This window comes from Pocillopora damicornis, chromosome 9, assembly GCF_964200805.1.
Source record: "Pocillopora damicornis chromosome 9, jaPocDami1.2, whole genome shotgun sequence".
In the NCBI taxonomy this organism is placed as follows: domain Eukaryota; kingdom Metazoa; phylum Cnidaria; class Anthozoa; order Scleractinia; family Pocilloporidae; genus Pocillopora; species Pocillopora damicornis.
In genome coordinates, this window is record NC_142678.1 from 14,979,480 (window position 1) to 15,005,858 (window position 26,379).

Genomic DNA, 26,379 nt, shown 5'->3' on the forward strand with positions numbered 1-26,379 from the left:
TTTTCTTAATCTTTGTCAAGGCATAAACCTTGCGCGATGAATCAAGTTTTTAATTATAGTACTAAAATCACACCTGGCTATGATTGGTCACTTCTTTTCCTCGATGACGTCACATGCCCTATGAATGGGTTCAGTTATCAATCATTTTCACTTACACCGTAGCTGCTAATACTACTACTCGAGGCACACTTCTCTTGGCTGTAAGTTCATCTTTGGATACCCTGAACCAACACTTCCACGAGACATCAACACGTTTCCATAAAAAGCTACGAAACTGTGTTTGCTTTACCGAAAGAAAATCTAACCACAAGGTACGATTTTATGATCCATTGTTTTTAAGATGAGTGTTTATATATTATATGATTTATTCTGAACATATCTACCGAGTGTTCGAGCGCCTCGGAATAAAATTAATCGGTGAATCGGTGAAATTTTCTGATTCAAAGCATTGATCGCTAGAAACAGGATTTACGTCGTTCGATCAGGTGATGAGAAGGTAAATATGAGATTTTCGAGAAGAGAAATCTAAGTTAAATGACGCTCTCTCTCTCTCTCTCTTGCTTAGCAATCAGTTTGCTGTATATGCTAATTTCTTTCGTAACGTAATAACCTTTCGTTTTTGATATGCACGTTCTTGTCTGTACGCCTCCCTCGTCGCTTGGGGTTAGATTTTCATAACCCGACTAATCGTCATACAATTTATCTGCAGAGTCACTGCGTGATCAGTTCATGTTGAAATTTAACCGTCCGATAATTTTTTCCGGCGAAAAAGTTTTGTTTCTAACTGACGGACATTGCCGTTTCGAGCGTAGTGACGTCATGGCGTTTTTCATCTCCGCAGCTGTCTATTGCGAACCTGCGCGGAAAATTTTATAATTATTTATCGTGTAAAGGAAATCGAAAATGCTAGTTTTCAAATCACGTACAGAAAAAGGATGCATATCTATTCTTGTGAGTAAGCTTTATGAAAGAAAATTCGTGGTTAAAATATTTATGTTAGTTTTATCTCCCAGTCAAGTATAAAATCTTCGCGGCCAAAGGAGCTTATTGTTGAGCCGAACAGATTCGCTTACGTTTAAGATTACTTTTCTTTCTGCGACCTTTTCATCTATAGGGGAAGTACTTTCAGTCAGGAATGATTAAAACTGATTTTGAAAGCTTGAGAAAGTATCAAAAACGCTACATCTGTTTAAAAATTCGAGCAAAAAATTTTGCACCAAATAAAAGGATACACTTATGTGCTGCATATTTATGAAATAAAACATTAGTTTAGATAATAGCTGTAAAACATATCCCTTTATCAGTGAAATTAACATCATTTGTATTTAAGCAAAGCGAAATGTCAAAATTAAAAGATTTCTCTTTCCCTAAAAAAATGAAACACATCTGGATTAAAAAAATCAAAGCTAACTCCTAATTTAACAAGGTTAGATTGAATAAAAAAAATCTATTTCAATTTCCTTTCATTTTTTTAACTTATTTATCGAAAACCTCTGACGATTATTTTTATAACGCTGAAACTCAAACAATTACAGAAGACTTTCACAACAAGAAATGACTCAGCCAATAAAGAACTTCTTAAAATTATTGCTTAAATTGTTTCAATAACATCTTCTGTTTTATTTTCTTTCTCTTTAACTTAATCTTAGCGTTCAGTCCTCATTTTTAAATGCATATACCCTACAAGGATATGTTTCTAATCCCAAAAAAAACGAGTCAATACTTAAATAAATTGGCAAATATTCTAGTGGCAGTTTTTGTTTCAGCACATCCAGTATATGAAATGTTATTTTTATTTTTTACTTTTAATTTTCGAGACTAGTTGCCCATGCAGTCTGGGGTGGTTCAAAAGACTCCGTCTGACTCCGTCTGGCGTCACTCCCATTGCAGCTGTTATTTTTAATTCATTAATGCCGCGTGTACAATTCCAAAATAGACCAAAATAGTTACACTTGTCAGACAGGATCCACCAATGTGTGGAGCGTTATTCTCCGTATTTTATCCCCAGATATCTGAGAATGTAGAAATTGAAATATAATTTATCCAGGACGAGGAAGAGGACGTTTTTTGCTCAAATTCGGAACTGTATTGTGTCTTAAGGGCTATACCGCCTAAAGCGCTTTTCTATTGAGTTATCATGTCAGCCAATCGAAAGAAAGAGCAGGGGCAGCGTGTCGGGGAGTCAATAAGAACTTCAGGTAAGTGCACCTGAACTGCTTAAAGCGCGGGAAAACGCGGATGACCAAGAAGCTCATTGCTGTAATCTCCATATGACACACAAACTTTTTTACGTTCAAAGACTTCCCCAGACAGTTATGATAATTCTTCACTTTATTTTTTCTACAGTGGGCTTAAATCTCATATGCGAATCTAATTGCTAATACCGCGTTCGTAACCAGTCCTTTTTTTCACAATACGGACCACGCTTCAGAATTTTTTCCGCGCCATTCGTGGCAAAGTGGAAAAAAGCAAATGAGCGGAAAAAATAGATGTTATATGCTGGTCTAAGTCCATTCGTAAAGGAAAAAACTGTGCCCTTGGTCTTGAGTATGGCCCTCGGCCTTGCTTGCCTTTTTGCGACTCGTAGGAGTAGAAGTTCCCTCCTTATATAGTTCTGGCAACAACACAGATTGGCAACGGTCACTAATATTTCTTTGACGAGACATTTTATACGTCAAAACGGTTACAATGACAACATCCATCGAAGCCTATAGGACCCATGTAAATGTATTCGTTATAAAAGGCTATGAGACCTGTACGTCAGTCCTACTTACTAAAACCAGAATGCAGCCACATTCCTAAGTGGGAGGCTGATAGGCTCGAGTATAGACTTAACATATTTATGACATACTACCCGATTCCTCTCACTAATTTACAGGAAAATATACAGTAGTTAGGAGAAAGTAATAAGGGACTTCCTCTCACGTTGCCCATGAGACAGCTATGTCACAGATATTAGTATTTAACGGGACTGTATCTTCACCAAGAAGATCTTACCACTGCTTTTTCCGAGTCAAAACTATAAACAAGGTAATAATCCTTTACTGGAAAAAAATTACAGTAAAAAAAAGGTAATAATGATCTGTGAGCATCTTAAATTGCATTTGAATAAATTCAGTCCCACTCGCTCGCACAGTAGAGAACCGTAAAAATCGTTGCTCTCTTTGATAACACTGGAAAAGTTCATAATAGGGCTTTATGCTTCAGTCAACTTTGACTTACCCAAAGCGGAATCTCTCCAAAGACACGCACAAGGAAACACCTTCATCCTGACCACCTGTCCTAGTGATCCCAAGGGACTTGTTTGTTGTCAGCTTTTTCAAATTCCAAAACAATTCACTTGACTCCTAGGAACGCGTACGAAGGTTATAAAAAGTACTTTGAACTTTCAAGTTCTTAAGTGATTGAAAATGAAAGTACTCTCAACAAAAGAAAATTAAACGATTGAACAATAGAATGACAATGAACTTGAAACACGGAACTTTTTAGCGGCCGAATCCTGGCTTCTCGAGTGTATTCACTGGAAGCCTTTTTAATCTTATCCCTAGAAAGTTCTTAACCCGCCCGCAATTTTTTGCCTTTAGCTCCTCACAAGTCCTCTTTAGTCCCAGCTTTTTGTGCCACTTTTATGATAGATATAGAATGTTTGGTCCTGGATTGCCTAAAGCATGAAACTCGACTCGACCGCGCGCGAGAGAGAAACATTCCCAAGGGATTGAGGTACTCGGGTCAGTTCCTGCTGGTTCTGCGCCGCTGGCCTCTTACAACCTCTGTCCCATTGAAGTCTATTCTGAACTTAGTTACTTTTGGTCAACAGTAACAACTTTTTAACCGTGAATCTTCCAATTTTTAAATCCCTAATTGCTAGAATTTTTTTTGACGAGCAAAATCTCCAAATGTGCGACGCTATTCTATTAACTCTACTGAAAATGTAACCCCATTTTAATCAATCCAGTCGTGAACACGCGATCCAAACCAGTGGCACTGCCTATTCCTAAGAAGTAGCAGACAATCTTACACGCGAAAACCACCAATCTCTACACCCTTCATTACTTCGAACTGCCATGCGTAATCGTGTCACTACGGGAGAATTGTCACTCTCGACAGAACGCAGAGGTACTTATTTGCTGTTCATCGAATCAGGTTCTCTCTTGTGACTGTTTCTTCGGTCTTTCTTTGCATATACTCTCTTACCAGGCGTGAAAACCTGGCAGATTCTAGCTAGTATTAAATATCTTAAAGTCACGCACAAGATAAAATATTAAGCTGACACTCTTCGGTTACTAATTTTCAATCCATACCGATCCTCGATCTTTATTCTTAACCATCTTCGTTCGCTTTTGATTTATTTGTCTGCCCCTAATGATTTCTTTCTTCCTTTGTTAATTTTATTTCACTTCTTCCACACAGTGAAGGTAATTTTCTCGTCTAAGAAAACGACTCGAATGACCGCGATGTATTGACTCCGAGGGTGGCTTTGTCAGAGCGAATTGTTATTACTAATATTTGAAAGCAATTTTGATATTCATAGCACGTTGCATGGTTGTGCAACGCTAAATTTACCATTGTTCTAGGCATTTGTCTCAGAGAGACATCTTGTACAAGACGCTTATTACTAAAATTGCAATTTTTTAAGGGTTCATGACCCCGAAAAGTATGTTGTATTTCTCGGCACGAACCCCTACTAGCTGATCTTGGGGAATGTTCCCCCCCAACCCTCTCCACTTTTACAGACGTCTTAGAAACCCTCATTTGACTGTTCCATTTACGCAAAACTCCGGCACTTGCTTTCTTCGCGAAAAGGACGGCAATTTTTCATTGTCTCCAGCTTTTCAATCACCAATCCAATTTCGTGTCGCATACGTGCTAGTGCTTTGTCTTTTTTTTTTTTGTTCGTTTTTTTTTTTGCAGTTTTCGTGCTTAATTCGTGATCAACACAGCACGCAGTTCCCAGACGGACGCAATGTCGCCATACTGTTTGGTCTTTAAGCGTGTCGGCATGATATAGTGATCAATGTTCTACATGCATGTATGCTTTTAAAATGCAAATACTTGAGCCCTATCTACCCATGCTGTGGTCCAGCTTTTCATTGTCTAAACCCACGTGCTTAAATGCTGTGTTATCATTATAATTTACTCTTTGGTCGATAAACGATGTCGTTGCAGCTTAATGTATATCTCTTTCAGTCAAATCTTTCCATCAAATCCCTCCCCTTAACAAGTGTGGCTTTTACCCCTGAGAGCTTTAAAAAGCTTAAAAGTACACATTTTTTATAGAATTCGGAATCTTGGCATTGATATGTGCAGATAGGGCGGACAGAATCACCTTAATCCGAAATGCAATGACAAGCTTTCAGATTTCAGTGTTAAGAGCCGCTAGGATAACAAGCTATAGAAAAGTCCTTGACATGTTGTAGAAAGAAACAATAGCCATCACCTTTGTCAGGAAAATTATCAGGTTTCTTATTAAAAACGCGAGAAGAATAGTACAAATTCATTTTGGGTAGAAATTACAATTCTACCTTGATTGCCTTGAAAGGATATTGGAATCGACCTCGTTAATAGTCTTTTCTTAAAAAAAAAAAAACAAAAAAAAACACGCACACACATTCGCGTAAACAAAAACACTTTTTCAGCTTGTTTTTCTTCCATCCCGTTCGCCTCTCGGCGTTCAATATCACTTTAATCAATAGCATAAATTTTCGGGCCCAATCCCAGTTTAGTTGAGACAGTCAAACCCCTCGTTTTCAACCCTTCTATAATGATAGCGAACTTGCATTTCCCAAGGTAAATAATCTCCTGGACAGACGACGAAGCTTTCTTTTCACAAAATTAGTAACCTTTTAACGCTTAAAAGCGGGTGTCAGATACCATGGATTGCTTCCCTCGATAGATGCAAATATTCCTCTTAAAACATGTATTAGTTCAATTTTCCTTTCACTTGTCATAATAAATTTTAATTGTAAATTTGGGGGTTTTTATTCGCCTTTATCCGACACACTCCCTGAACGAATTATACCACATCGCGTTCTTACTTTACTTGATAAACAAACCAACATGATTAAAATTCAGTTTGTTCTGTATCGAGTGATAAAAATGTGGAAAAAAAAGGCCAATCTTAGCCACTAAGCCGTAAGCAATCATTTTTCACTTTGTCTGCAGTTATCAACGTTATATATTGATCTATATTTCACAATTTGTACTCCTTTATATTATTGTTTGAGAATTTACAGCGCTCAGATATTTCTCACTCATGGACAAACAGGAAGAACAGCTAACTTAGTTTCTCTTTAATTAATACTAGTAGCAAATAAAATCCTTTAAAGAGCGTACACCACGTTGCGAAAGTGGAAAGTGTAACAATATAAATATTCCTCTAGAACCTATTGTGAAGCCAGCTGTACACAAACTGGTTCTTCATAGTTGCGTGGCAAGCACTTTTCTCTTGAAATTGCGTAAAATTCAAGCTGTGATGGTTTCATCTCAAATTTCACGATAAGAATCGAGAAAATGGTCTTAGTTGTGTTTACCTTTCACTGTCCATTGGAGATCGAAGTTGGAATAATTCATGAGAAAAATATGATTTGTCTCCGGCGGAGGAAACTGAATTTCCTCTCGCGAAGTAAATGACCGAAGCAAGCGTTAAAAACCTTGAAATAAGCGTAGAAATACACGGAAGGGTTTTAAAAATGTTCTGTTCTCGCGCAAGCCATCCACAAATTAAAAAAAAAAATTCCTATTTCAAGTTTCTAAAAAAACAAAATATCTGAAAGGTGGAAAGCTTTTGAAGGCTCGACTTTCTGTTTGTATTAATCAATTTATGATCACAAAATACACACGGAAGATATCATTCAATTTCACCGATTTCCAAGACTACATCGAGTGATGCTTTTTCCACTTTGACTGAAGCAGCAGTTATGAATGGTCGAGTGACATTGTTGTCATTAAGGAAACTACTATAGACCGCAAATGAACTGGGAGAAATTCCAATTTCATCAACAATGTACAAAATGTGTTTTTTAAGCGCGTCATATTACGAAATAGTCGACGAATGGCCACCAAAGCATAACATATTGCGATCGAATAACAGGGAAGGTAATTTCTTTCTTGAAGAAATTTTTTCCTCTAAACTCTACATTGAAAAAAGTCAGTTTCGAACCGTGGCGCTAATTTTGGGTTGTATTTCTCATCAAGAGCATCAATTATAAATGACATAAACTCCGCGGGATGGGTAAACAACATGATTCGTATTTTACCACGAACATAAATCTATTTTATTGACCGGTTCTGAAAGCAATTTTGGATCGATTTGAAAAGAATGGAGAATGAGAGAGGTCTTAACGCGTGATTTACGGGCAGATACTGCTCAAAATAGTATGTCACTGAATGAGCTGAATAATGAGAAATAAATTAAACGATCACATCTCCGATACGAATTTTTCAATAGTCTCTAGAGGCCAGAGGCAATTTGCCACCAACTGTGCTATGGAACGAGGATTTGCTGGATACAAATAATTCTGAAACTTAGGAAAGCAGTTTCCACTTTTTCCAAACGAAGTTTCAATAGAAAACAACATTTTTCGCACAATTACCTCGTGCTAAATTAAGCCAATCAGAATCAAGGAAACCATTAGACAGCTGGTGTTGACGTTTTCCGCGGGAAAATCAGCCTAGCGTAAAATCTAGCGTGACAGGCTATACGATGTAAATTTCACTTTACCTTCGCTTCAAGCAAACAGAAAACGAATTTTTTTTTGAAAAGCAAGGAATTTTTATTCTTATCAGGAACGAACCGAATTAACACGGTTAAGAGTGCTTAAGTGGAGCCTGTTTTAAGGAAATCATATAAACTTAATGAGCTTTTGCATATTTTAATGGTCATAAATTTTCTTTTAAACTTTTGTGTCTATTTGACACGAATAAAAGTGATATCTGACAAGAATTGAACGCCTGCTTTTTGAAGAAAAATGTTGGCGAGAGGGTTAGTTAGTTTGTTTAGAGTGTGGCGTTTGTGGCTAGAGTCAGTTTAGGCTTATTATTAAACAGGTTGCTTGTTGATATTTAGGGGCATTTCATTGATGAATAGAAAATATATGGGCGTACGGCGCTTCAAAACCGCAATATTTAAACGAACACGTGTTTTTCACACACATTTCATTCTTAACTAGTTCTTCATCCCTACGGGCTGAATTTATTTTTCTTAATCAGAGGGCGTCCTCCATCGGAACAACCTGAATAAGTAGGCTTAACCGTTTTGGAAAATCTTGTTTCTAATTCGAGGGCAAACCAAAATTTTATTTTGTTTTCGATAAACTGGAAACAAGCTTAGCGTGGCTCGGCCATTGTGTCGCTTCAAAATGCATCATTGGTCGCAAGTGAAATTCTCCCAACGGGCGTCTTGTCAAATAACGCCTATCAGCCAATGAGCGCGCAGCTAATTTGCATCGATGTAATTAGAATGCTTACTCCACCACAACTGGTGTTGTTGGTGGGTAGTGTGGGAACGGATAGTCGGACACGATTCTATCGGTAACTTTTCACCGTTAAAACTAGATTGGAGAAGCCAAAGCGAAACGATGAAATAAATACTACATCTGATTTCTCTCTGTAGGTTTTTCGGGACACAATGGCTTCACAGCCATCCCAGAGACCGCGTCGAAATGCTTCGCCTGCATCGAGCTCCAAACTACAACCTATGCGGGCTACTTTACCATTTTCGCTGATATCTCCCAGCAATCCGAGTTCTACTCGCGGAAATGGACTACGAAGACCAAGTCCATCTTCTTCACCGGTTCATGGGAGTGAAAATGCCCTCAAACATCGAAGAAGTTCTCCTGAAACACGTGGGTCTCCTGAGCATCGTCGTAGTCCTTCTTCACCATCTTTATCTAGCTCGAAAGGTTAGCTGACGTGCTCTTTTAAGTAACCTTTAAAACGGGCTCTGAAACTTAGGATAGTCACTATTTATGACTGAAAAAGCTTTACTGAGCCAGCTGTTAATTATATATTCATTCTTTTCGTTTAAGTTCAGTGTGGTAAGTCAGCGAATTTCGCTTTTCATGTAGATGTATCGGTTCTTCTCTCTCTCCGTTCAGTGTATTGACTTACACTGAAAGCCATTTCCGTTGTTTCATAACAGTTTGGACTAAGCTTACTGACACTGAAATTATTTTCTGTGCAGGTGAGAGAGGAAAATTGTCGAAAAGCAGTTCGGGCTCCATAAGAAGAACGCCATCCATAGACGCCATTTCGCCTTACATGAGTGGACAGTGGCCGAAAGACGTTGGAAGTTACGGTCCGAGTGTGTGCCATAAATCAACTCAGGTTAGTTAGCTACCGCTCATTTAATAATACATTTCTCAAAAACTGGCCAAGTTGTAGGCCAATTACACGTATTTGGACTTGGAAAGGTCGTTATATGTTCGCATGGAACGGGGTAAGCTAAGCAAATTTGCTTTGCCGACACACTTACCAAACCACAGCCATGACAACGACATTGATTCCCAAGCAACTTTGAAATTTGATGATCTGAGCTGTAAATTAAGTTTGCCTTAACCGTTGTAATAAAGTCAGCTTCACAAAAGATATTGTAGAAGTTTGCAAATCAAACTTCGAGGTAGCAAAGAAATAAAAATATCGCTGAATATTTTGGCGTGGAGGGAAGGACTTTGAGTTTGATTGAGGGGTCAAAGAATCACTTCTCAAAAAGTTATTTTTAACCTGTAGATTAGAGCTAGAGTTCTTGATTCTGTTTTGATTATTTAAAATTACAAGGAGAATTGAGTTAAGCAAGGAAAACCTCTCAGATGGGATGTACATTTAACCGTCGGGATAGCTGCCAGTTTTTCAAGTAATGCCTACAGTAGAGTGTTTTTGGTAACTGACTCCAAATAGGCAAAACGCCCTTTTAAGAGCCCTAGCAGAGAACTTGTCTACAGCTTTTTTATAGCTTACTCCCTTATCTTGCAATGAATTCAACCCTACTGTGCTAAAGATATCACTGTCCATGCTGAGGGAAGTCATTGTATCAGAAACATTGTACAAGGAGGCACTATCTTATTTTACTGTAAAACTTGCTTTTACCTAAAACTGAAAGTCGAATTAACAGTAGCAGTACATGATGCCACAAGACTTGAAAGACATAATTTGTAGTCTTGGAAGCAACCTCTCTAAATGTTGGAAAGGTTAAGGTCCCTGGAATGTTGATGCAATAGATGTATTTTTTAAAGTTTTTTTTTTTTTGAGTCACAATCTGTGGTTTAAATGGGTTTGAAACATTCCTTTGAATGTTGTTGTAATAGATGTAATGTTTTTATATTTTTTGTCATAATCTGTACTTTAAACAAGTTAGAGATTGAAAGAAAAGATATTTGGCATTGATAGTTCAAGCAGCCCTTCTAGGCATAGGCTTAGGGCAAAAGGGCTGGACATCATTGCAGGAACCTGGAAGGATGAAACTAGAGAAGGTCCATGTTTAGGCTTTGCCTAATCTATTCCTCAGAAATGGCCACCTTTGCATACCAACTGTGAAGGAGTCCTTGGAGGCAATTTTCAGATTTTTTCATTTCGTTTGGTCTTGTTTTGCAAGTGTAAGGACACTTGGTACACACTGGAGTTCTAGTATACTTGTTTGCAGAAATAAAATTTGGGAAATTTTTGATACAGGAGGAGAGGGGTTGAGTTATTGTAATGAAAGTTGTATTGATGAAAAAGTCCTGCTTAAAGACATATGACTTTTGAAAGTATTGGTAACTGTTATAACAACTCACTCTGGCAAGGGTTAATTTAGATGAGATTTATGTACTCTTTAAGTTCAAAAGGTTGTTTCCCTTGTGCAATTCATATAAACAGAGCAAAATAAACCACAATTTTCACCCTCACATTTTCCTAGCCCTAAATTCTTACCCAATTGGCTTCTTTGGCATTAATCCCATCTGATCCTGTGCAGTACTGACAAGTTAAACAAGGCTTTGCAAGTACTTAAGCTTTAAATCCCATGTTACTTGGGAAATAAACAACATTTCTAATTCTCAAGCAAATTTTTTTGTGGTCTCTTATTAAACCCACTACTGTCTCAGTTGGAAGGTACACGTGTGCAGATATCACCTTTACCTTTTAGCTGTTTATTTCAAGTGTCACATTTTCAGGGGAAATCAAGATTCCTTAAGGATTTCTGGTATCCCTAAAACCATCATAACTCCATCAATATTTTTCCTTCTTGAAGTGGAAGCTCAATGTTTTTTCCCCCTTTTTTTTTTTTGCTTTAAAAATCAGAATTTCAGAAAGTTTCTTCTTGAATGTAGACAGGAACCTCTATTCAAAGTTTTTTCTTACATGTTGCTTAATATGCTGTGTAAAAAATTGCCATAAAACCATTTTGGTGACAAAGTTCTTAATTTTCATCTTGGGTACGCGATTGAAAGGAAAGAATTTAGTGACAAGTCTGAAAGCACACATGGCGTTTTGTAATAAACGAAGCACTTACTGGTGCACACAGTTTGCCATCAACTAAGGGCACATACACTCAACTAGCACTGAAGATAGTGCTTTGGTGGATGTTTTGCTGTCATCAGATAACCTTCCTTAGAGTATGTGTATTGAATTCTATTTTCTGTTAGATATCGTTTATATTTTGAGGATCTATACGAGTTGTCTTTTTGTTATCCTGTTGTTGCTGTTAGATCTCTATTGTAATCGGCTGTTAGTTCAGTTAGAATGGCAAATTTCAAAAATTTATATGCAAGGCATACATGTGTGAAGGCTAAATCCAAAGCTGATGTGTTGGATTATCGATTAACAATGTGGGTAGATGGCTGGGAGCACTCTTTTTATCTTTATCCGTGTTCTCTCTTATGTTGGGACTTGGACTTTGTAATCCTTAGGAGAGGAAAAACATAATGCTCTCGTTTAAAAATATTCACAAACAGCTTACATGCTGTTTAAAAAAGTAAGTAGATGGAAGTAAAGATTTTAAGTGAGTATTATTTTGATGGTGTACTGAGTTAGCACAACCAACTGTCTGCTACAGTACGTGATCTTTTTTAGCTTTTTTTGTCTGAACTTTGACAACTTGTCAGGCTGTTCTTAAAATTGTTTTATTATACTTGGCCTTTTGGAAGATTTAAAGGTTAACTTGTTTTAGTGTTGTTGACTGATAGATTATCTGTTTTTGACAACTTGTCACTTTTGTTCCTTTATAATATGAAAAATATTTAAATTCTAATATTGGATTCAATTTTCTAACAAGTTTATCTTTTGTTTAAAAAGGCTTCAGTTTTTTTTTTCCTCATCACAACTCATAACTGATATTCTGTTTCCATTAACCTAGAGAAAGGGTGGCTTCTAAATTTGTAAGCTTGATTAAAACTGTTTTCAAAAAAATTTACTATGACAGCATACAAAATTTTTTGGTCATAATGTGGAAAAGTTTAGAGATTAACACATTAAAAAAGGTTGCTTATAACCAAATGTCTAGCAGACTAGAGAAGGGCTGGTACTGTTTTAAGTAAGAAGTTTGTGGGAAACAGTCGTATGTCACATAGGGGTTAAAATGGCTCTCTTTAGAAGTTGCCTTATTCATTGGGCCAATGAACAAATTTGATGCCCATTGAATTCAATTTTTAGTAGAAAGTCGTGAATTTACTTCAGAAAGGGTATATATATTTTAATTTTATTTCCACCTCTTTGGAGGTAGGAAGAAATGCTTCTTGGATCAGATAATGTTTGAAGAGTCAAGGACCAATTTCAAATTCAGCAAGGATAGACTGCTAACTTCTTTTTGCATCTAACTGTGAATACACACAAGAAAAACATGTTTTGATGTGATAACTGCTTTCACACAATTTTGTTTACTGGATGATAAGAAACCTTAATGAAGGGGTGTGTTGTTATGGCAGAAACAAAAAACTTGGAGACCCTTTATATGTTTCATTTATTCTGAGTAATACAAAGGAATTTGCATAAATGAAATGGTTATGGGAGCAAAGCAATAGCTTTATTTTGTCTTGCAATAGGTACAGGTACCCAAGCTTAAAAAGTGACTGGGAAACTATGGAATTGTAGATTGTTTTGCAATGTGATAATATGTCAATTTAAGCTGTAGTATACACAGTCTGCACGAAAAACCCATGTCCAATTGTATGGGACTAGTAGAAATTTAGTTTGAACATGTAATCCTTTGATATAACTTGTGCATAGTAAGGAAAAACAAAGAAACAAGTGAAAATTAACTTCGAATTACAGTAGAGTTAAAATACATCTTTTAATTATAAAAAACCCTTGTTCTTGACAAAGTAAGGTTAAATATTCTTTTTAACTCTACTGTTCTGCTGCCTTTTTATTTGTTCTCTTATGAGCTCCATTTGGCTCGGGAATCTGGCCCTAGTAACCAGGCCTATTAATACACAACTTATTCTCAGGCTCAAAATTTTAGTTTAGGTTTGGGACAGCAAAATTTAATACAGTGCTTGTCCAAAGGACTAGTGGGTAAGAAAATTTTTCTATTAGCCTGATACATCCTGGTGATTTCCAGCATGACAGTCTCATAGAATATTCTTAATGAAGAAATGATTATTTTTAGTATAGAGAAAGAGATTCTCATTGTAACATTGTAAGAATGGAGTGGCTGTTCTGCTCAGATTACAATATATATTTTTCTTAATTGTGTTGTTTTTATAGACACCAGTTTGGGAAGAGGGGGATATTGAAGATAATTCAGGAACAAGAAACAAGCGATCAAATTCCCTGGGAAGTGGAGACCAGAAGATTAAAGAGGTAGTCTCTCTAAACTTTATAGGTTAAGGTCTTAATCTCTTAATGTATTTTGAGCTCTTAAGTTAACTACACCAACTCCCTGTGTCTGTGGCATTCCTCTCCCCTTACTTCCCCCCCTTCTTCCTCATTCTATCCCCTAACCCCTTACTCCATAAAAATGATGAATATTGGTTCCTGGAATTCTAGAAATCTACCCATAGGCAGGGGAGCAACAGTTTCAGTTTCCAGAGAAATGGGGAATGTGTTCCAAAACCTGCTATTGGTCTTCCTGTATCTCTTTTACTGAAACTATGTTGCTCTTTAACAATAATTATTATTGGTGATAATTATTGATGAAAGCCACTTTCTCAAGGTTAATCCCGTCTTTTTAACAATCTTTTTATAGAAATTGAAACAACATCTTCAACGCACAAAGCAAGGCAGTAAATCTAGCCATACATATGGCCGCCAGTCTCCCCTTCATGGTGATCATACTGCTATTCCAGCAAGCCGGCTGCCTCAGTCAATTCCCATTTCAATCCCTTTGGGCCCAAGACCATCAGAAGGACCTCAGAAAAGAAGCTTGGAAGGCCTAAACTCTGAAATTCAGAAACTTGTTTTGACAGATGCTTCAACAGAAAGGGTATGTTTATTATGTGTTGGCACAACATATCTCGAGTTAATCCTGGCTTGTTTACCATTGCCTCCTTCTTTGGTGTGTCAGAAAATGGCCTAGTTAACCTTAAAAAAATGCACGAATTTGTATTTATTAAAAGGGGTTTATGTTTCCTTAGACATCAGAACACGTTCCAGATGGACGCAAAGCCCCTGTATTTGAGGTACTGTCTGGGGCCCCTTTTCGGACAGTAGACACTCACACGCAGACTCCCTCTAATAATCAAGAGGGGCAAGATAGTAGTGGCAGTGGTAGCAGCAGCAGCAGAAGCCATTCTGCATCCCCAACCTACCCCATCATGCCAGGGGCATCTGATTCAAGGCCTTCATCAAGATGTTCCTCAGGAGGTGCTGCAGATGCTGAAGAAAATGTTTCTCCTGAGCTTCCTTCAGGGGGTTCTAAATATGCCTCCTCACCAAAGCCCAATAATTCTTATCTGTTTGCAAGGGAGCCTCCTGATGGAGCAGAGAAAGTCCCATTACATGTTGAAGATGCTGACAGGTGGGTAACCCTTTAATGAAAAGGAGGTTAAGAAAGATTCAAAATGTTTTTCATGTTGTTTTTAGTGCTCAAGTTAACCAGTCAGCATGTTACTGCTAAAGTGCTTGTTAGTTTTAAGAATTTATTTTTGAATAAAATCAATGCAGTAGTTTTACCTTGCCAACATGAATTTGATGAAATCAAACCTCACTGACACCCACAGTAGTAAGCATCTTGACAACAGAAAGCATAAAAAGGAGTTCATCATCTGGTAAAGTAGCATTCAATTGAGTGTTGAAAATAATGCAGGATTGCTATGGTTTTGCTATACTTCATCATGTGATTGGTCTAGAAAACTCTTGCCTCTTTCTTAACAATTGGGTTCAAAACTAAAACCAATTGCAGCTTGGTCTGGTGCAATTTCCCTCACTTCAGACAGCTTATTTGTTTTAATCTTGACTTCTCACTGGCTCTTTGTGATATTTTCCCTACCCCGCTTGGCTGTTAGTGGTTTTTATATATATATTTTTTAACAACCCCCAGCTGAAAAGTGCTCCATAAGACATAAACTGAAGCTAGGCTTAACAGAATGCAGGTTAATTGTTTTTGATTGAAACTAATTCATATGTGACTTTAAAAGAATCCTAATAAGCTTTGTAACAACCTTCCCTTTCTTTTAGAAGTGCATCGCCCCAGATTTTTTGCCCAGACAAGACAAAAGTGAACTTCATAACCATCCCTGCAAGATCAGCATTTTCTGTCTTCAATGCCCTTCCTTCCTTGCCCAAGGTGGCCGTCACCTCTCCAGCAACAGCAAACCAACAGTTATCACAAGTGGAGGCTTCACAGTAATAAGAACTGCAAGGGACTTAAAAAAGCTGCAAACTGTTGCCATGCAGTTCAACCATGAAACTGAAGTACTTTAGAAATACAAAAAACAAAAACAAAACAAAACAAAAAAAGATTAACAAAAATAACTAATTTATTGCAAGCATTAAGAATGACTAGAGGGTTCTTCTTAGTCTCCTCTCTGACTGTGCATTAACCTATTTAATTATTTTAAAACATCTTATCTTAAATTGTCCTAATGTACCTGTTTTATGAAAAAATTTGATATCTTGACCAACTTGTTTGGTTTGAGAAAGTAGTGTGGGGGTGGATGTTTTGTACTACAATGAAGAAGTACTTGTGATAAAATTATTCTTCTGTTGTTTTTCTCTTTCTCCACTCTTTCCAGTAATAGTGTGTTTCAAGGAGCTTGTGTATATGGTAATGAAATTTGTAAGGTCTTGTATATTGAGGCATTTGTTACTAAAGATCTCTGAACATTATATATTGTCTCAATTTACCCCCTAACTCACAAGATCTCAATATAAATTTTCTGCAATGTCTGTCACATTTCTTTTCAATTGAGAATTTGGCATTTTAGACAAACAACATCTCCGCATTTAAATCTTTCTTGCTTCTCATCACCTTCCTGCTTGCAAGTGTTGATTCAGTTTGAAGAGGAAATCTGTTTGGGGTACACTGGGAGTGAATGGATAAAGGAAAAATTGAACACTTTTGGAATTTCAATTTTTTTAGACTGGTCCTTTATAAAAAGGAAACAGTTATGCAATGTTTGGGAGAGAAGGATGGTTTTCTTGTGATCCTGGTGTTGGCTTGGTCTTGAGTCAGGAAAATGTAAATGATGGCTCTGGTTTGATTTTTTTTACTCGAACATTTGTAAGTTACCACAAGAAGTTTGCATGTTGGAGTTCTTTAGTTTGTGTGGTTTTTTTTTGCTGTTGTTGTTGTTGTTGTCTTTTTTTCAACATGTTTGTTTGATGTAGTGCTAGTGTTTGGAAGCTTTCTTAAAGAAATTTTATACAAAAAAAGTACCAACCACCCTTGATGTACCGTTGTCAGGGGGCATTTGAGTGTTGAAGATTGTATATTATGTTATTCTATCATGTTAAAAAAGTGTACTATATTGATAGATTTAATATTAAGTGTAACTTAAAGAAGACAAACCTTTTAGTGATAATGCGTTTAACAGTTAAGGAGTTTTATATAAAAAGAAACCTATACAGCATTCATTGGCTTAATTCTTAATGTATACTACAGTTCTTGATGTAAATATTTTATGGATTGAAATAACTATATAATACTTGTATATTTTTACACTGAAAGAAAATCAAATCTGTTGTAGATTTATTGGACAGTGAAGACTGCTCCAGAGTTTGTGTACTGAGACCTGTTTTGTGCCTCTTCTAACTGATCTACTGGCTGGGTCAGTGTTACCGGTAACCGAAAGTACAACTTCTGCCCTTGAATAATGTTGAACAAGAACTAAAATTTTCTGTCAGGGAACATTCTCGTATTTATTTTGTGGAATTGTCAGTTTCTGTCGAGAGATGTGTTTAGGTTGGCTTCCTTGGATTTTTTGAACCAGTCCCCAGGTATAGGGTGTGATTTCACATCTTGAAAAAGTGATGATAATGATCATTTTATAATTATCCATGTCTTAACATATCTTAGATGCTCTCTGTATTTTAGGAGAGTATAATTACTTGGACATACATTTTGCTAAACACATGTAACTTATTGTATTCCTATTACCACATACTCAGTACTATTAAAAATTTTAACAGAAAAGGTCTGAGCATTTTTTTATTCTTCTAGTCTCAAAGTTTCTTAATTCTCTTTGCCTTGGTCAGGAATCACTTCGCTGAATTGATATGAAACAAATTGTTTCATATTGCTTACTGTTGGCCATGTCTTTTTTTCTGGACAAATCTACAGATCAGGGCCCAGTTGTAATGGATGAGTGATTGCTAAACATTTAGTGTTGTCCACATTATTGACTTATCCAGTGGATAGCATTATCCAACCTTTAAACAACCAGGGTTGGATCAAGTCAATCTTTTAAATAGTGATATACACCTTAGGCTTAATTACCAGCTACTGTTCAGGAATATGAGCCCATGCTCCTCCAATTAAACCCATGGGGAGAAGCAAAGACTGGACACGAGAGCAACAGAAACGGAGCCTATATACAGCATGAAAAACTGGAATGTTGTGTATCAACTTACTGACACTGACTCTTGTAGACAATGTGTAATCAATGCATCATCTTGGGTTTTTCTTAATCCTTTACACCCTAATGTCAGTACGCACATTCTCCACACTGTTTTCAATATATTCCCTTAGGAGTAGACCAAGAGAATTTGTCAAACAATCAGGAGCTTCTTTACTTGATGATCATTTTCTCTACTCTCATGACCCCTGTATGTGATTAAGGAGTGGCATATAGGGAGAAATTAGCTGCTGGTCACTTTTAGGGGTTAAAGGTTCAAATTTTTTCCTGTATATAAACCTCTCACTAAAAAAGGTTTAGGTCTGTACTTTAAGTTCTGAAACACAAATATTCATAAAAAATTGTGTTCTCAGGAAAAAGCCACTTGGTCACTAAAAAAAGTAAACTGCAAACAACAGTTATTAGTTTGTAGCTCTGAGGTTTGCTCAGGTGACCCTGGCCTAATTGTGATTGGTCTGAACATAACTGAGTTGTCAGTGTAAGATCAAAGTGATAATGCTTTTTCACTGTCTTCTGGTAATATACACTCCATAAAATATTCTTCTTGCTCATCAAACATATCAAAAGAATCTTTGGAAATGTTCACATTTTTAGGATTGCCCTTCTTATGCCTCCTAACTTTCCTCTAAACTGCATGAATAATAACAGTGTATTATTTTGAGAATGCCATTTGAAAGAAACTTTAAAATGTTACAATTCTCCTCCTCTTATTTCAACATGTCTCATATGATTGACAACTATTTACACTTGTTACCCCAAGATCATTGATTGGCTATAAGTAACCTCTTTCAAAATTTCAACAGTTTATTGGGTTATCCTCTATAGCCTCATAGCAACATCCCTTACTTTGTGTTGAAGTTTGAAATTTTAAAATTGGTCTTTATGTGTACAGTAGCTTCCATTTGGTGCAAAATTGTGCAAGCTTTGAGCACTAGACTATATTTCCAAACCAAATGGAGGCTATCATACAATTATTCTTACTATTCATAGAAGAGAGAGATCACAAACAGCTTAGCATCACAAATGCATGTTGCTTTTGCAGAGAAACTTTATAGGCTTTATAGACACGTTTTTCTATTCTTCTTTAACAACAACAAAACGCTTCCCCTATCTTGAATCAACTATCTATGGACAATTTTCTCTACAATGATTACAAGGTTTGAGTCTTGCGGAACATCACTGAGAGAAAACCACTGGATATCACAACATTTTATCAGACATATTCAGTGAGGTGTAATATATAGATAAATCAAATTCTAGCAAAAAAATTCAATGAATTATAACTTTAATGACTGATTTTTACTGATGGTGATATCTTAGTGATTAACTCATTCTTGCCATGTCAAAAAAATTCATTTTGTTGAGACTGCATATTCAGATAAGATTGCGCAGATTAGCTGTATAATCAACAATGTGATCGTAGTTCCATTCATCATACCACCGACAGCTGCCCTGCTCATACTCATCACAAGACACTCGGGGCTGATAGGCTCCACGCTTTGGTAGTTCTGGTTGTGGAGGTCGCTTTCCAAGGGTAGGGAAATTATGGTAGTAGTACCTTCAAAAGAAAAAATAAATAACCAGGTTTAAAAAAGATTTTTCGAAATCCAGATTTCGTAGCCTTAAAACTAGGGTAGGAAATCATCTGCATGTTTGGATCATATCAAAAAATCCTCCCAATAACCTTTCAAAATAACCTGATGTCCCTTGCGAACTGAATTCCCAGTTTTCTGGGAATTCCTAGGAATTCCTAGGAATTCCTAGGAATTCTCAAAAATTCCCAATTATGCAAATGACCCTTGCAAACCGAATTCCCAGTTTTCTGGGAATTTCTGGGAATTCCTTGGAATTCCTAAAAATTCCTAGGAATTCCTAGGAATTCCTAGGAATTCTCAAAAATTCCCAACTATGCAAATTAACTCTGATTTAAAAAGCTTGGAATTACTGGGAATTTCTGGGAAAGGAAGACTCCAGTTTTGTGAGGACTTGGAATCCCTAGGAATTCCTAGGAATTCTCAGCTTTACAAACTACCTATAATTTAAGAAGTGTGGAACTCTTGGGAATTTCTGGGAATTGACTTTGAGGCAATTTTAATACCCTGAGGTCCACATAAATTCTAAGAAATTCTCAATACCTTGAATGTGAAGGTTTTAAGAAAAAGAGTAATTTCAGAGGCTTAAAACTTTGGCTCAATAAAAGGTATGCTATACAAAACTTACCAAGAGATATACATACATGTACATGTTTATAACTCAAAGATCATGAAATTTATTACTCAAACTAAGTTTTAGTAAATCTTTACATTAATATGGATTTTCTCATGAACCAGGTGTCAGTTATGTTAAATGGAAATTGCCAACTTCCACAATAATTAACAATAATTACATTGTTATCTTACTTCCCTAACCTACATTACTGGTTGCCTTTGTTAGAAAACCTTGGAACAGTCAAGCTCAGTTGCCTCAAACGCTGTCAGAGACTTTTTGTTGACAATACTTTTAGTAGAAATTTCATGCCTTAGACAAACAAATTCAACACCTAATTAATCTTTCTTTTTTCATGATTGTTGTTGCTGCTTTTTTTTTCAGTTTTTTGCTCTATTTATGACTAATTGCTGTAATTTGTTTTGCTGTTTTTATTCTTACAAAACATTTTTGTAAGAAAAGGGGAACATTGACTACCTCTGTCTTGTCTGCATGCCAAGTGTTTGCAAAGTGTGTGGATGATCCACAAGTATTGGAACTCTTACAAAAATGTTTTTCCAATACTTGTGGATCATCCACACACTATGCAAACATTTGGCATGCAGACAAGACAGAGGTAGTCAATGTTTTCTTAGAGGAAAAACACCTTTTATATGACGTCTTTAATTTACTTTATTTGAAACTCTGATCTGAAAATATTTGTCAACAAGACTTGTTAGTAGTAAGAAGTACCAACCAAATTTCCTTTCATAACTTAATTTCTTAAATGTCCCAATCACTGGATCTCCCAAAAAAATATTACATCTTTTTATTTTTGGTGCAAATTACAAGTCCTTCTTTATATAAAAATGAAAAGTGATAGTCACACTTCAATAACAACAGCTCTTAAGTTTACTTGTTGTTCTTCTCTGTCTGTCAGCTATCAACAAGATTGTTCTATACTTCGGGCAGTGCATAACTATTTGTAGACCAGAGTTCCAACGCAGCTCTGTAATCGTATATAGCTACTCCTGTCTCTTGTACAAATGTTTCTCCTTTGTAAGACGCACTCTACTCTGTTGTCAATACTGCTTTAAGTTCATTGGAAACGACTGACTGCGGAATCGAGATGGCGGTGTTGGAACGTGTTGCTGAACGCTTGCTACGGTCAAGCTTTGTAGATTTAGGTACTGGTACATTGGGATCATCTATGTATCTCTTATACTTCCGAATGTGGTATCCTTCTTTTATAAATATGAGGGTAAAAGACGATTTGTAGTCGCATTCAAAACTGTGATTAGCTTGTGTTATTTCTCACCTTGGCCATTAACACAACTCAAGTGAGTTTCGAGTCTTTGTTTCCTCGACAACTTTCGGCCACAAATCGTGCATTTGTAATACGATCGATTCTTTTCGATTATTTCTACATAGAGTGAGCTCACATCTTTATTTATATCACCAAGCTATCCATCTTCTAGAAGCAGAGAACCGGTCGGAGAAGTCAAATTAAAGTTAGGCGCTTCTCTTAACACTGCAATCGGCAAGCCAGCGGATTCACTTTGCTAGCCAATTACAAGTCCTAAAAGATCCACGTGATCATGCCCGTGATCGGAAACAAAGAAGACTCCATTTGGCGCTCGTCTTTGAATGTACTTTGGATCGGTTGATCGCTTTTCTCAACTGTTTTGCCTAATATAACATTTCTAAAGAAAGCTTTTATTGTGGTTCAGTGGGAAAACGAGAATAGCGTGAGTGTTGTAAAAGAAAAGAAAGTCGTTGGCGCCGTGGAGTTAAAAGAAGGGACAACAGTTGACATATTGACTGGTACAAACAAGGGTCGAGTGGCCATCTGTAAAGCTACGATTTTGAAAGTTTGTGGTGAGTAAAAATTGCGATATTCGTTACGTGATCAAAATCTTATAAAAGAATAGATGTAGCGGGTTGAATTAAGCTTACATAACGCTCGGCGCAACTGAAACTAGAATAATTCAGAGAATCGAATCGGTCACTTGCATGCCGCAGTTTCTTAAGCTTGTGCTTTACAATGAAATAAACCTATCAATAAGGTTTCAAGATTCCTCTAGTCACGTTTGGGAACATTCAAGATTCATAATAGGAACTGTTATTAAACAAACCTTAGTCATAAAGAAGCCCTCCTTGGTAAAAACAAAATAATGTATTCAGCCCTTTTTTAGTAAAATCCATGAGAGAGATGTACTAACTCCAATATAAAAGTCACTCTATATAACAGAGATTTCTCAATTTGAGAATCCAATGAATGCCCTTTTCCTCATAGCTATCTTAAAAGCCTGGTCTGAGCTTTAAATATACATATTTTAATATATTATTTTTTTTCAAATTCAGATGTCAAGGAATCCAGATACAAAATGGTCAAGGTTCTTGTTGACAACCTCATTCAAGGCCAACTCATTGTGAGCCCAGGAAAAAAAATACAAACAGTACAAACAGCAGCTAAGTTTGCAGTTTAGGATAACTTCATTCTAATTTATTGTTACAGTTACAACAAGATTTTAATCAAAAAATCAATTTTATTTGTCTTTAATTAGCCCCTTCACTCCCAAGAGTGCTTGGTTTTCAAATATAACTTAAGATATTGTATTTTATGGAAAAGAATCAACAGATTTTATTCACAATTTGTGTCAAACCAAATTTAATGATTGATTAGAACTATTTTATATGAATAGCTGTAATTGAGGATTAATCCGTATGAAGTTTTCAAGAAAAGAAAAATAAATCAAATTCCATCCTAATATTACCACACATTGATGTTAATTTATCAAAAATATTTTACATGTAAGCCTTAATTAAGCTTCTAAATAAATTTCATTGAATACTTGAATTTTAGCTGGGTTTTTTTTAATTTAAAGTATTTATTTTATATCATTAGCCTCAAATTTTTGCTTAAAATTCCCAGTAATTCTTAAACATTCCTAAAAATTCCCAAAAATTCCCAGAAATTCCCAGAAATTCCCAGAAATTCCTAGGAATTTTTTAGATTTACAGCTTTTCAGGGAAAGTCATTGGTTCTCTGAGTTGGAATTCCTAGGAATTCCTAGGAATTCCAAGTCCTGTTGGCTATAAACTTGGAATTTCTGGGAATTTCTGGGAATTTCTGGGAATTTCTAGGAATTTCTAGGTTTTTAGAACCAGAGTTGTTATGGTTGGGAATTCCTAGGAATTCCTAGGAATTCCCAGTCCGAATTTACCGTGAAAATTCACACCTTTATTCCTAGGAATTCCTAGGAATTCCTAGGAAAATCCTAGGAATTCCTAGGAATTCCAAAAGCCATTTCGCAAGGGGTGTATGAATCAGATAAAAGCAAAAGCAAGATTTGTTATGCAGTATAGAATAAAACTAACCTCCTTCAAGATATTTTTACTGAAAAGGTGGAGAGGTACTGTGCCAGTTTAAGTATCGTGGTCAAGAGTGAATCTCAAGGCCCCAGCTAAAGAACAAACCCATACCATCCCAACACAGAGCACAGCACTTGAACGGCAAGGCCACAGCTTCTTTCCCCTTACTAGGGTAAGGAATGGGCATGAATATTGTCTACAACAGTACCATTTCCTCATCACATTCATTACACTTACCATCTCTGTATAATAAACTTGTGTCCTCTGATCACTTTGGCAGCATTGTGCAAAGAAGTGGGGTCACACTCTCCATGGTTGTTCATGCTGTTCCATATTAATGCAAGACCTTTACGAGGCTTCACACTGATTCCCAGTTGTGGGAATTTTGTCTCTCCACCTTCCTCTACATCTTTCAAGTACACTAGTATAGTTGCAAATCGGTCTCGTTTCTCATCATTGTCAACAATGCAGTCAGTGTGATTCTTGTAGCCTGAGAAAGTTTACTAAAGGGGTAAGTCAACTGTTATATGAAAAGGGAAAAAAAATAATATAGGGATTTCAACTAGTAAACATAAATCTGAATCAACAATCCTTCCATTCATTCAGCAATGCAGAGAAGATAGTTTAAAGACTTAAACTACTTTCCCAAGAAAAAAGGTGAAAAGGAACTAAGAGTGACCAGCATCTAATTTCTCCTTACACCCCACTGATGAATCAAAAATCAAGGTTAGAGGAGATAGGAAAAAGGGAAATGATTGCCAACTAAAGAAACTTTCAGTACCATAGAAAATGAGTAAAGAATAGTTTGGAGGAGTACATACTGATATTTAGTTAATAAGAGTCAGCTCATGTTTAAACAGCTGTTTTTTTGAACAACTGTCCAGACTTTAACCAGATATTAGATTTTATTTGATTCTAAATCAAAATTATATATCAAACACTTTTCTTTGATTTCTAGCAACTTTTGATTAGTACAACGCTGTTCATATACAAAAACTTTAAACCATGCAGTTTTTATGAAAATATTGACCTGAACCACATGAAACAGTTTGCTAAACACTACAACTGATAGAGAATTGTTTTGGACCAGGCAGTTTATTGAATGTATACATCCTACGTACATAAACCACAAGACTATTACATTAAAAGTATTTGATGGATGCATTAAAAGTTGCCTATGGTGTGGGTGGGAGGGAAACTAAAACTTTCCAAGAAGCTAGAACAAATTTGTTGCTTGAATGCTTGACTGCTAATAACATGTGCACAGATACCTAAGCAGTAATATACTAAAGTAATTTTGCATTTAAAATGGGCTGGTGTGGTGCATAGCCATTGGCTCTATCCAAGTTCTATGACTTACATGTTGAACAAATTGCTCAATCTAGGAAAGGACTAATATGTAAATTGCCTGTACCCTGTCTAAACCTCTCAATTATCAATGTCTAGATTCATATTAATGAGATTAATATTCACTTTATAACTTACCAATATTCTGTGGGTATGACGTAATTTGGAACTTTCCACCATTTTCAAGTTTCAGCCCTGTAGCCTCTGATATTCTCTCAGCAAATATTGTTGAAAATTTACTCTCCCCTGGATAAAATGCTGTGCTGTAACTCCACTTAAAGTGAGGCTGTAATTTTTTTGAAAATGTCTCATTTATGCAGGTTGTTCCTCTGGTGAAATCAGTCAGAGACACCTTTAATTTTAGCTTTGCTTCTTTTAAGTATTCACGGAAAGACTTGATACCGTCAAAGCAGATAATGGGTACCTGCTTGTTTAGCTCAGACACGTACTTGTCATGTACCATGACAAGCCTATCACATTCCATGTCACTGAGGAAATTTTCAATCACATATGCGCGGACGCTACTTTTGGAATTACTGTGTATTAGTGGCTTGAGTTTCAGCAATTGATTCCTTTCTTTTAGATCCTTCATTTGCAGCTCACTTTGAATAGACAGCTTGAAATCTTTATATTCTTTAGGAATTTCATGAGCTCCTTTAGAAAACAAAAAAAATAACAATCATCACCACAATTACAAAGAGTGAATCAAACATAGGATTTGTTATGATAATTTTGCAAGAAATTTAGGTTTTTCCAATAACAGGCCATGGTACAATCAAATACAATCATACAGGACAAGAGAGGGTTTCTTCTAGAAAAAATTAATTAAGGGCCCATTTATATGGTCTGCAAGACAACCCTCACCCAAGTTAACCTGGCCAAGCTAATTTTTCACTAATTTCTTTAAGAAAATTTTCAGGAGGGTGAGCTGTTTGATTTTGGTTTCTCCCTTTTAGAGGCTACCCAAAAACTTTGGCTTGCCTGCCCAAGATGAGGCAGCTCAAATTTTATGCAATTTGTAACCTGGCTAGCTGTCACAGGAGAGCCTAGTAAGGGGTCAGCTGTTGCAACTTCCAACTCCCAAAATGCCTCATAACACAAAGTAACCTTGAGGAGGAAGGTTTTCTTGGGTACCTGAGACCATATAAATGGGGCCTTAGCACCTGAAGATTCACCAACTTTAGGATAAAACTAAACGGATTTTGCAAACGTGAAAACCAACAACTAAGTGGGGAATTGTCTTTCTTTGGAGTCAAGGTATCTCAGCCTGTTTGAAGGTATTTGTAAAAACCTAGAGGTCAGGCCAGGCAAGTCCATCGATAATAACTGAAAATAATTCAATTTTTGATTAGTGAGCCATATAACAATCAGTTCCCAACAGAAAAAAGTCGGGGAGGATTGTGTAAAATTATTGTATAATATTTTTGGATATATATTTATATGAACTTATCTGGCTGACTCTGTTACCGTATGCAATCAAATTCTA

The 26,379-nt window shown here is 36.4% G+C and overlaps 2 protein-coding genes and 1 long non-coding RNA gene across 6 annotated transcripts in view; 2 read left to right on the plus strand and 1 right to left on the minus strand.

Annotated features, from left to right (window-relative positions):
- LOC113665402 (glucocorticoid-induced transcript 1 protein) lies at positions 1-17,545 on the plus strand. Of its 4 annotated transcripts, none has more exons than XM_027181072.2 (7): positions 1-311; positions 8,612-8,900; positions 9,182-9,324; positions 13,678-13,773; positions 14,159-14,395; positions 14,547-14,929; positions 15,589-17,545. In XM_027181072.2, the coding sequence occupies exons 1-7, from the start codon at positions 114-116 to the stop codon at positions 15,758-15,760; spliced, it is 1,518 nt and encodes a 505-aa protein (XP_027036873.2). In that variant the 5' UTR covers positions 1-113; the 3' UTR covers positions 15,761-17,545. The 4 variants fall into 4 exon arrangements, with proteins under 4 accessions (XP_027036873.2, XP_089038284.1, XP_027036872.1 ...); XM_089182158.1 differs by having other exon boundaries at positions 145-311; positions 15,592-17,545; XM_027181071.2 differs by lacking the exon at positions 1-311 and adding an exon at positions 8,449-8,529.
- The window catches only part of LOC113665427 (uncharacterized), an 11,759-nt gene continuing 1,252 nt past the window's right edge, over positions 15,873-26,379 (minus strand). The window contains exons 3-5 of the mRNA XM_027181111.2: positions 25,032-25,547; positions 23,784-24,036; positions 15,873-19,545 (exon numbers count right to left, since the gene is read on the minus strand). Coding sequence (XP_027036912.2) covers positions 19,362-19,545; positions 23,784-24,036; positions 25,032-25,547 — 953 coding nt within the window. The 3' untranslated portion in view covers positions 15,873-19,361. The remainder of the gene's footprint in view (positions 19,546-23,783; positions 24,037-25,031; positions 25,548-26,379) is intronic.
- LOC149040343 (uncharacterized) lies at positions 19,688-23,101 on the plus strand. Its single transcript, XR_016179911.1, has 3 exons — positions 19,688-19,696; positions 21,902-22,049; positions 22,536-23,101. It is a non-coding gene; the product is annotated as an uncharacterized LOC149040343 (long non-coding RNA).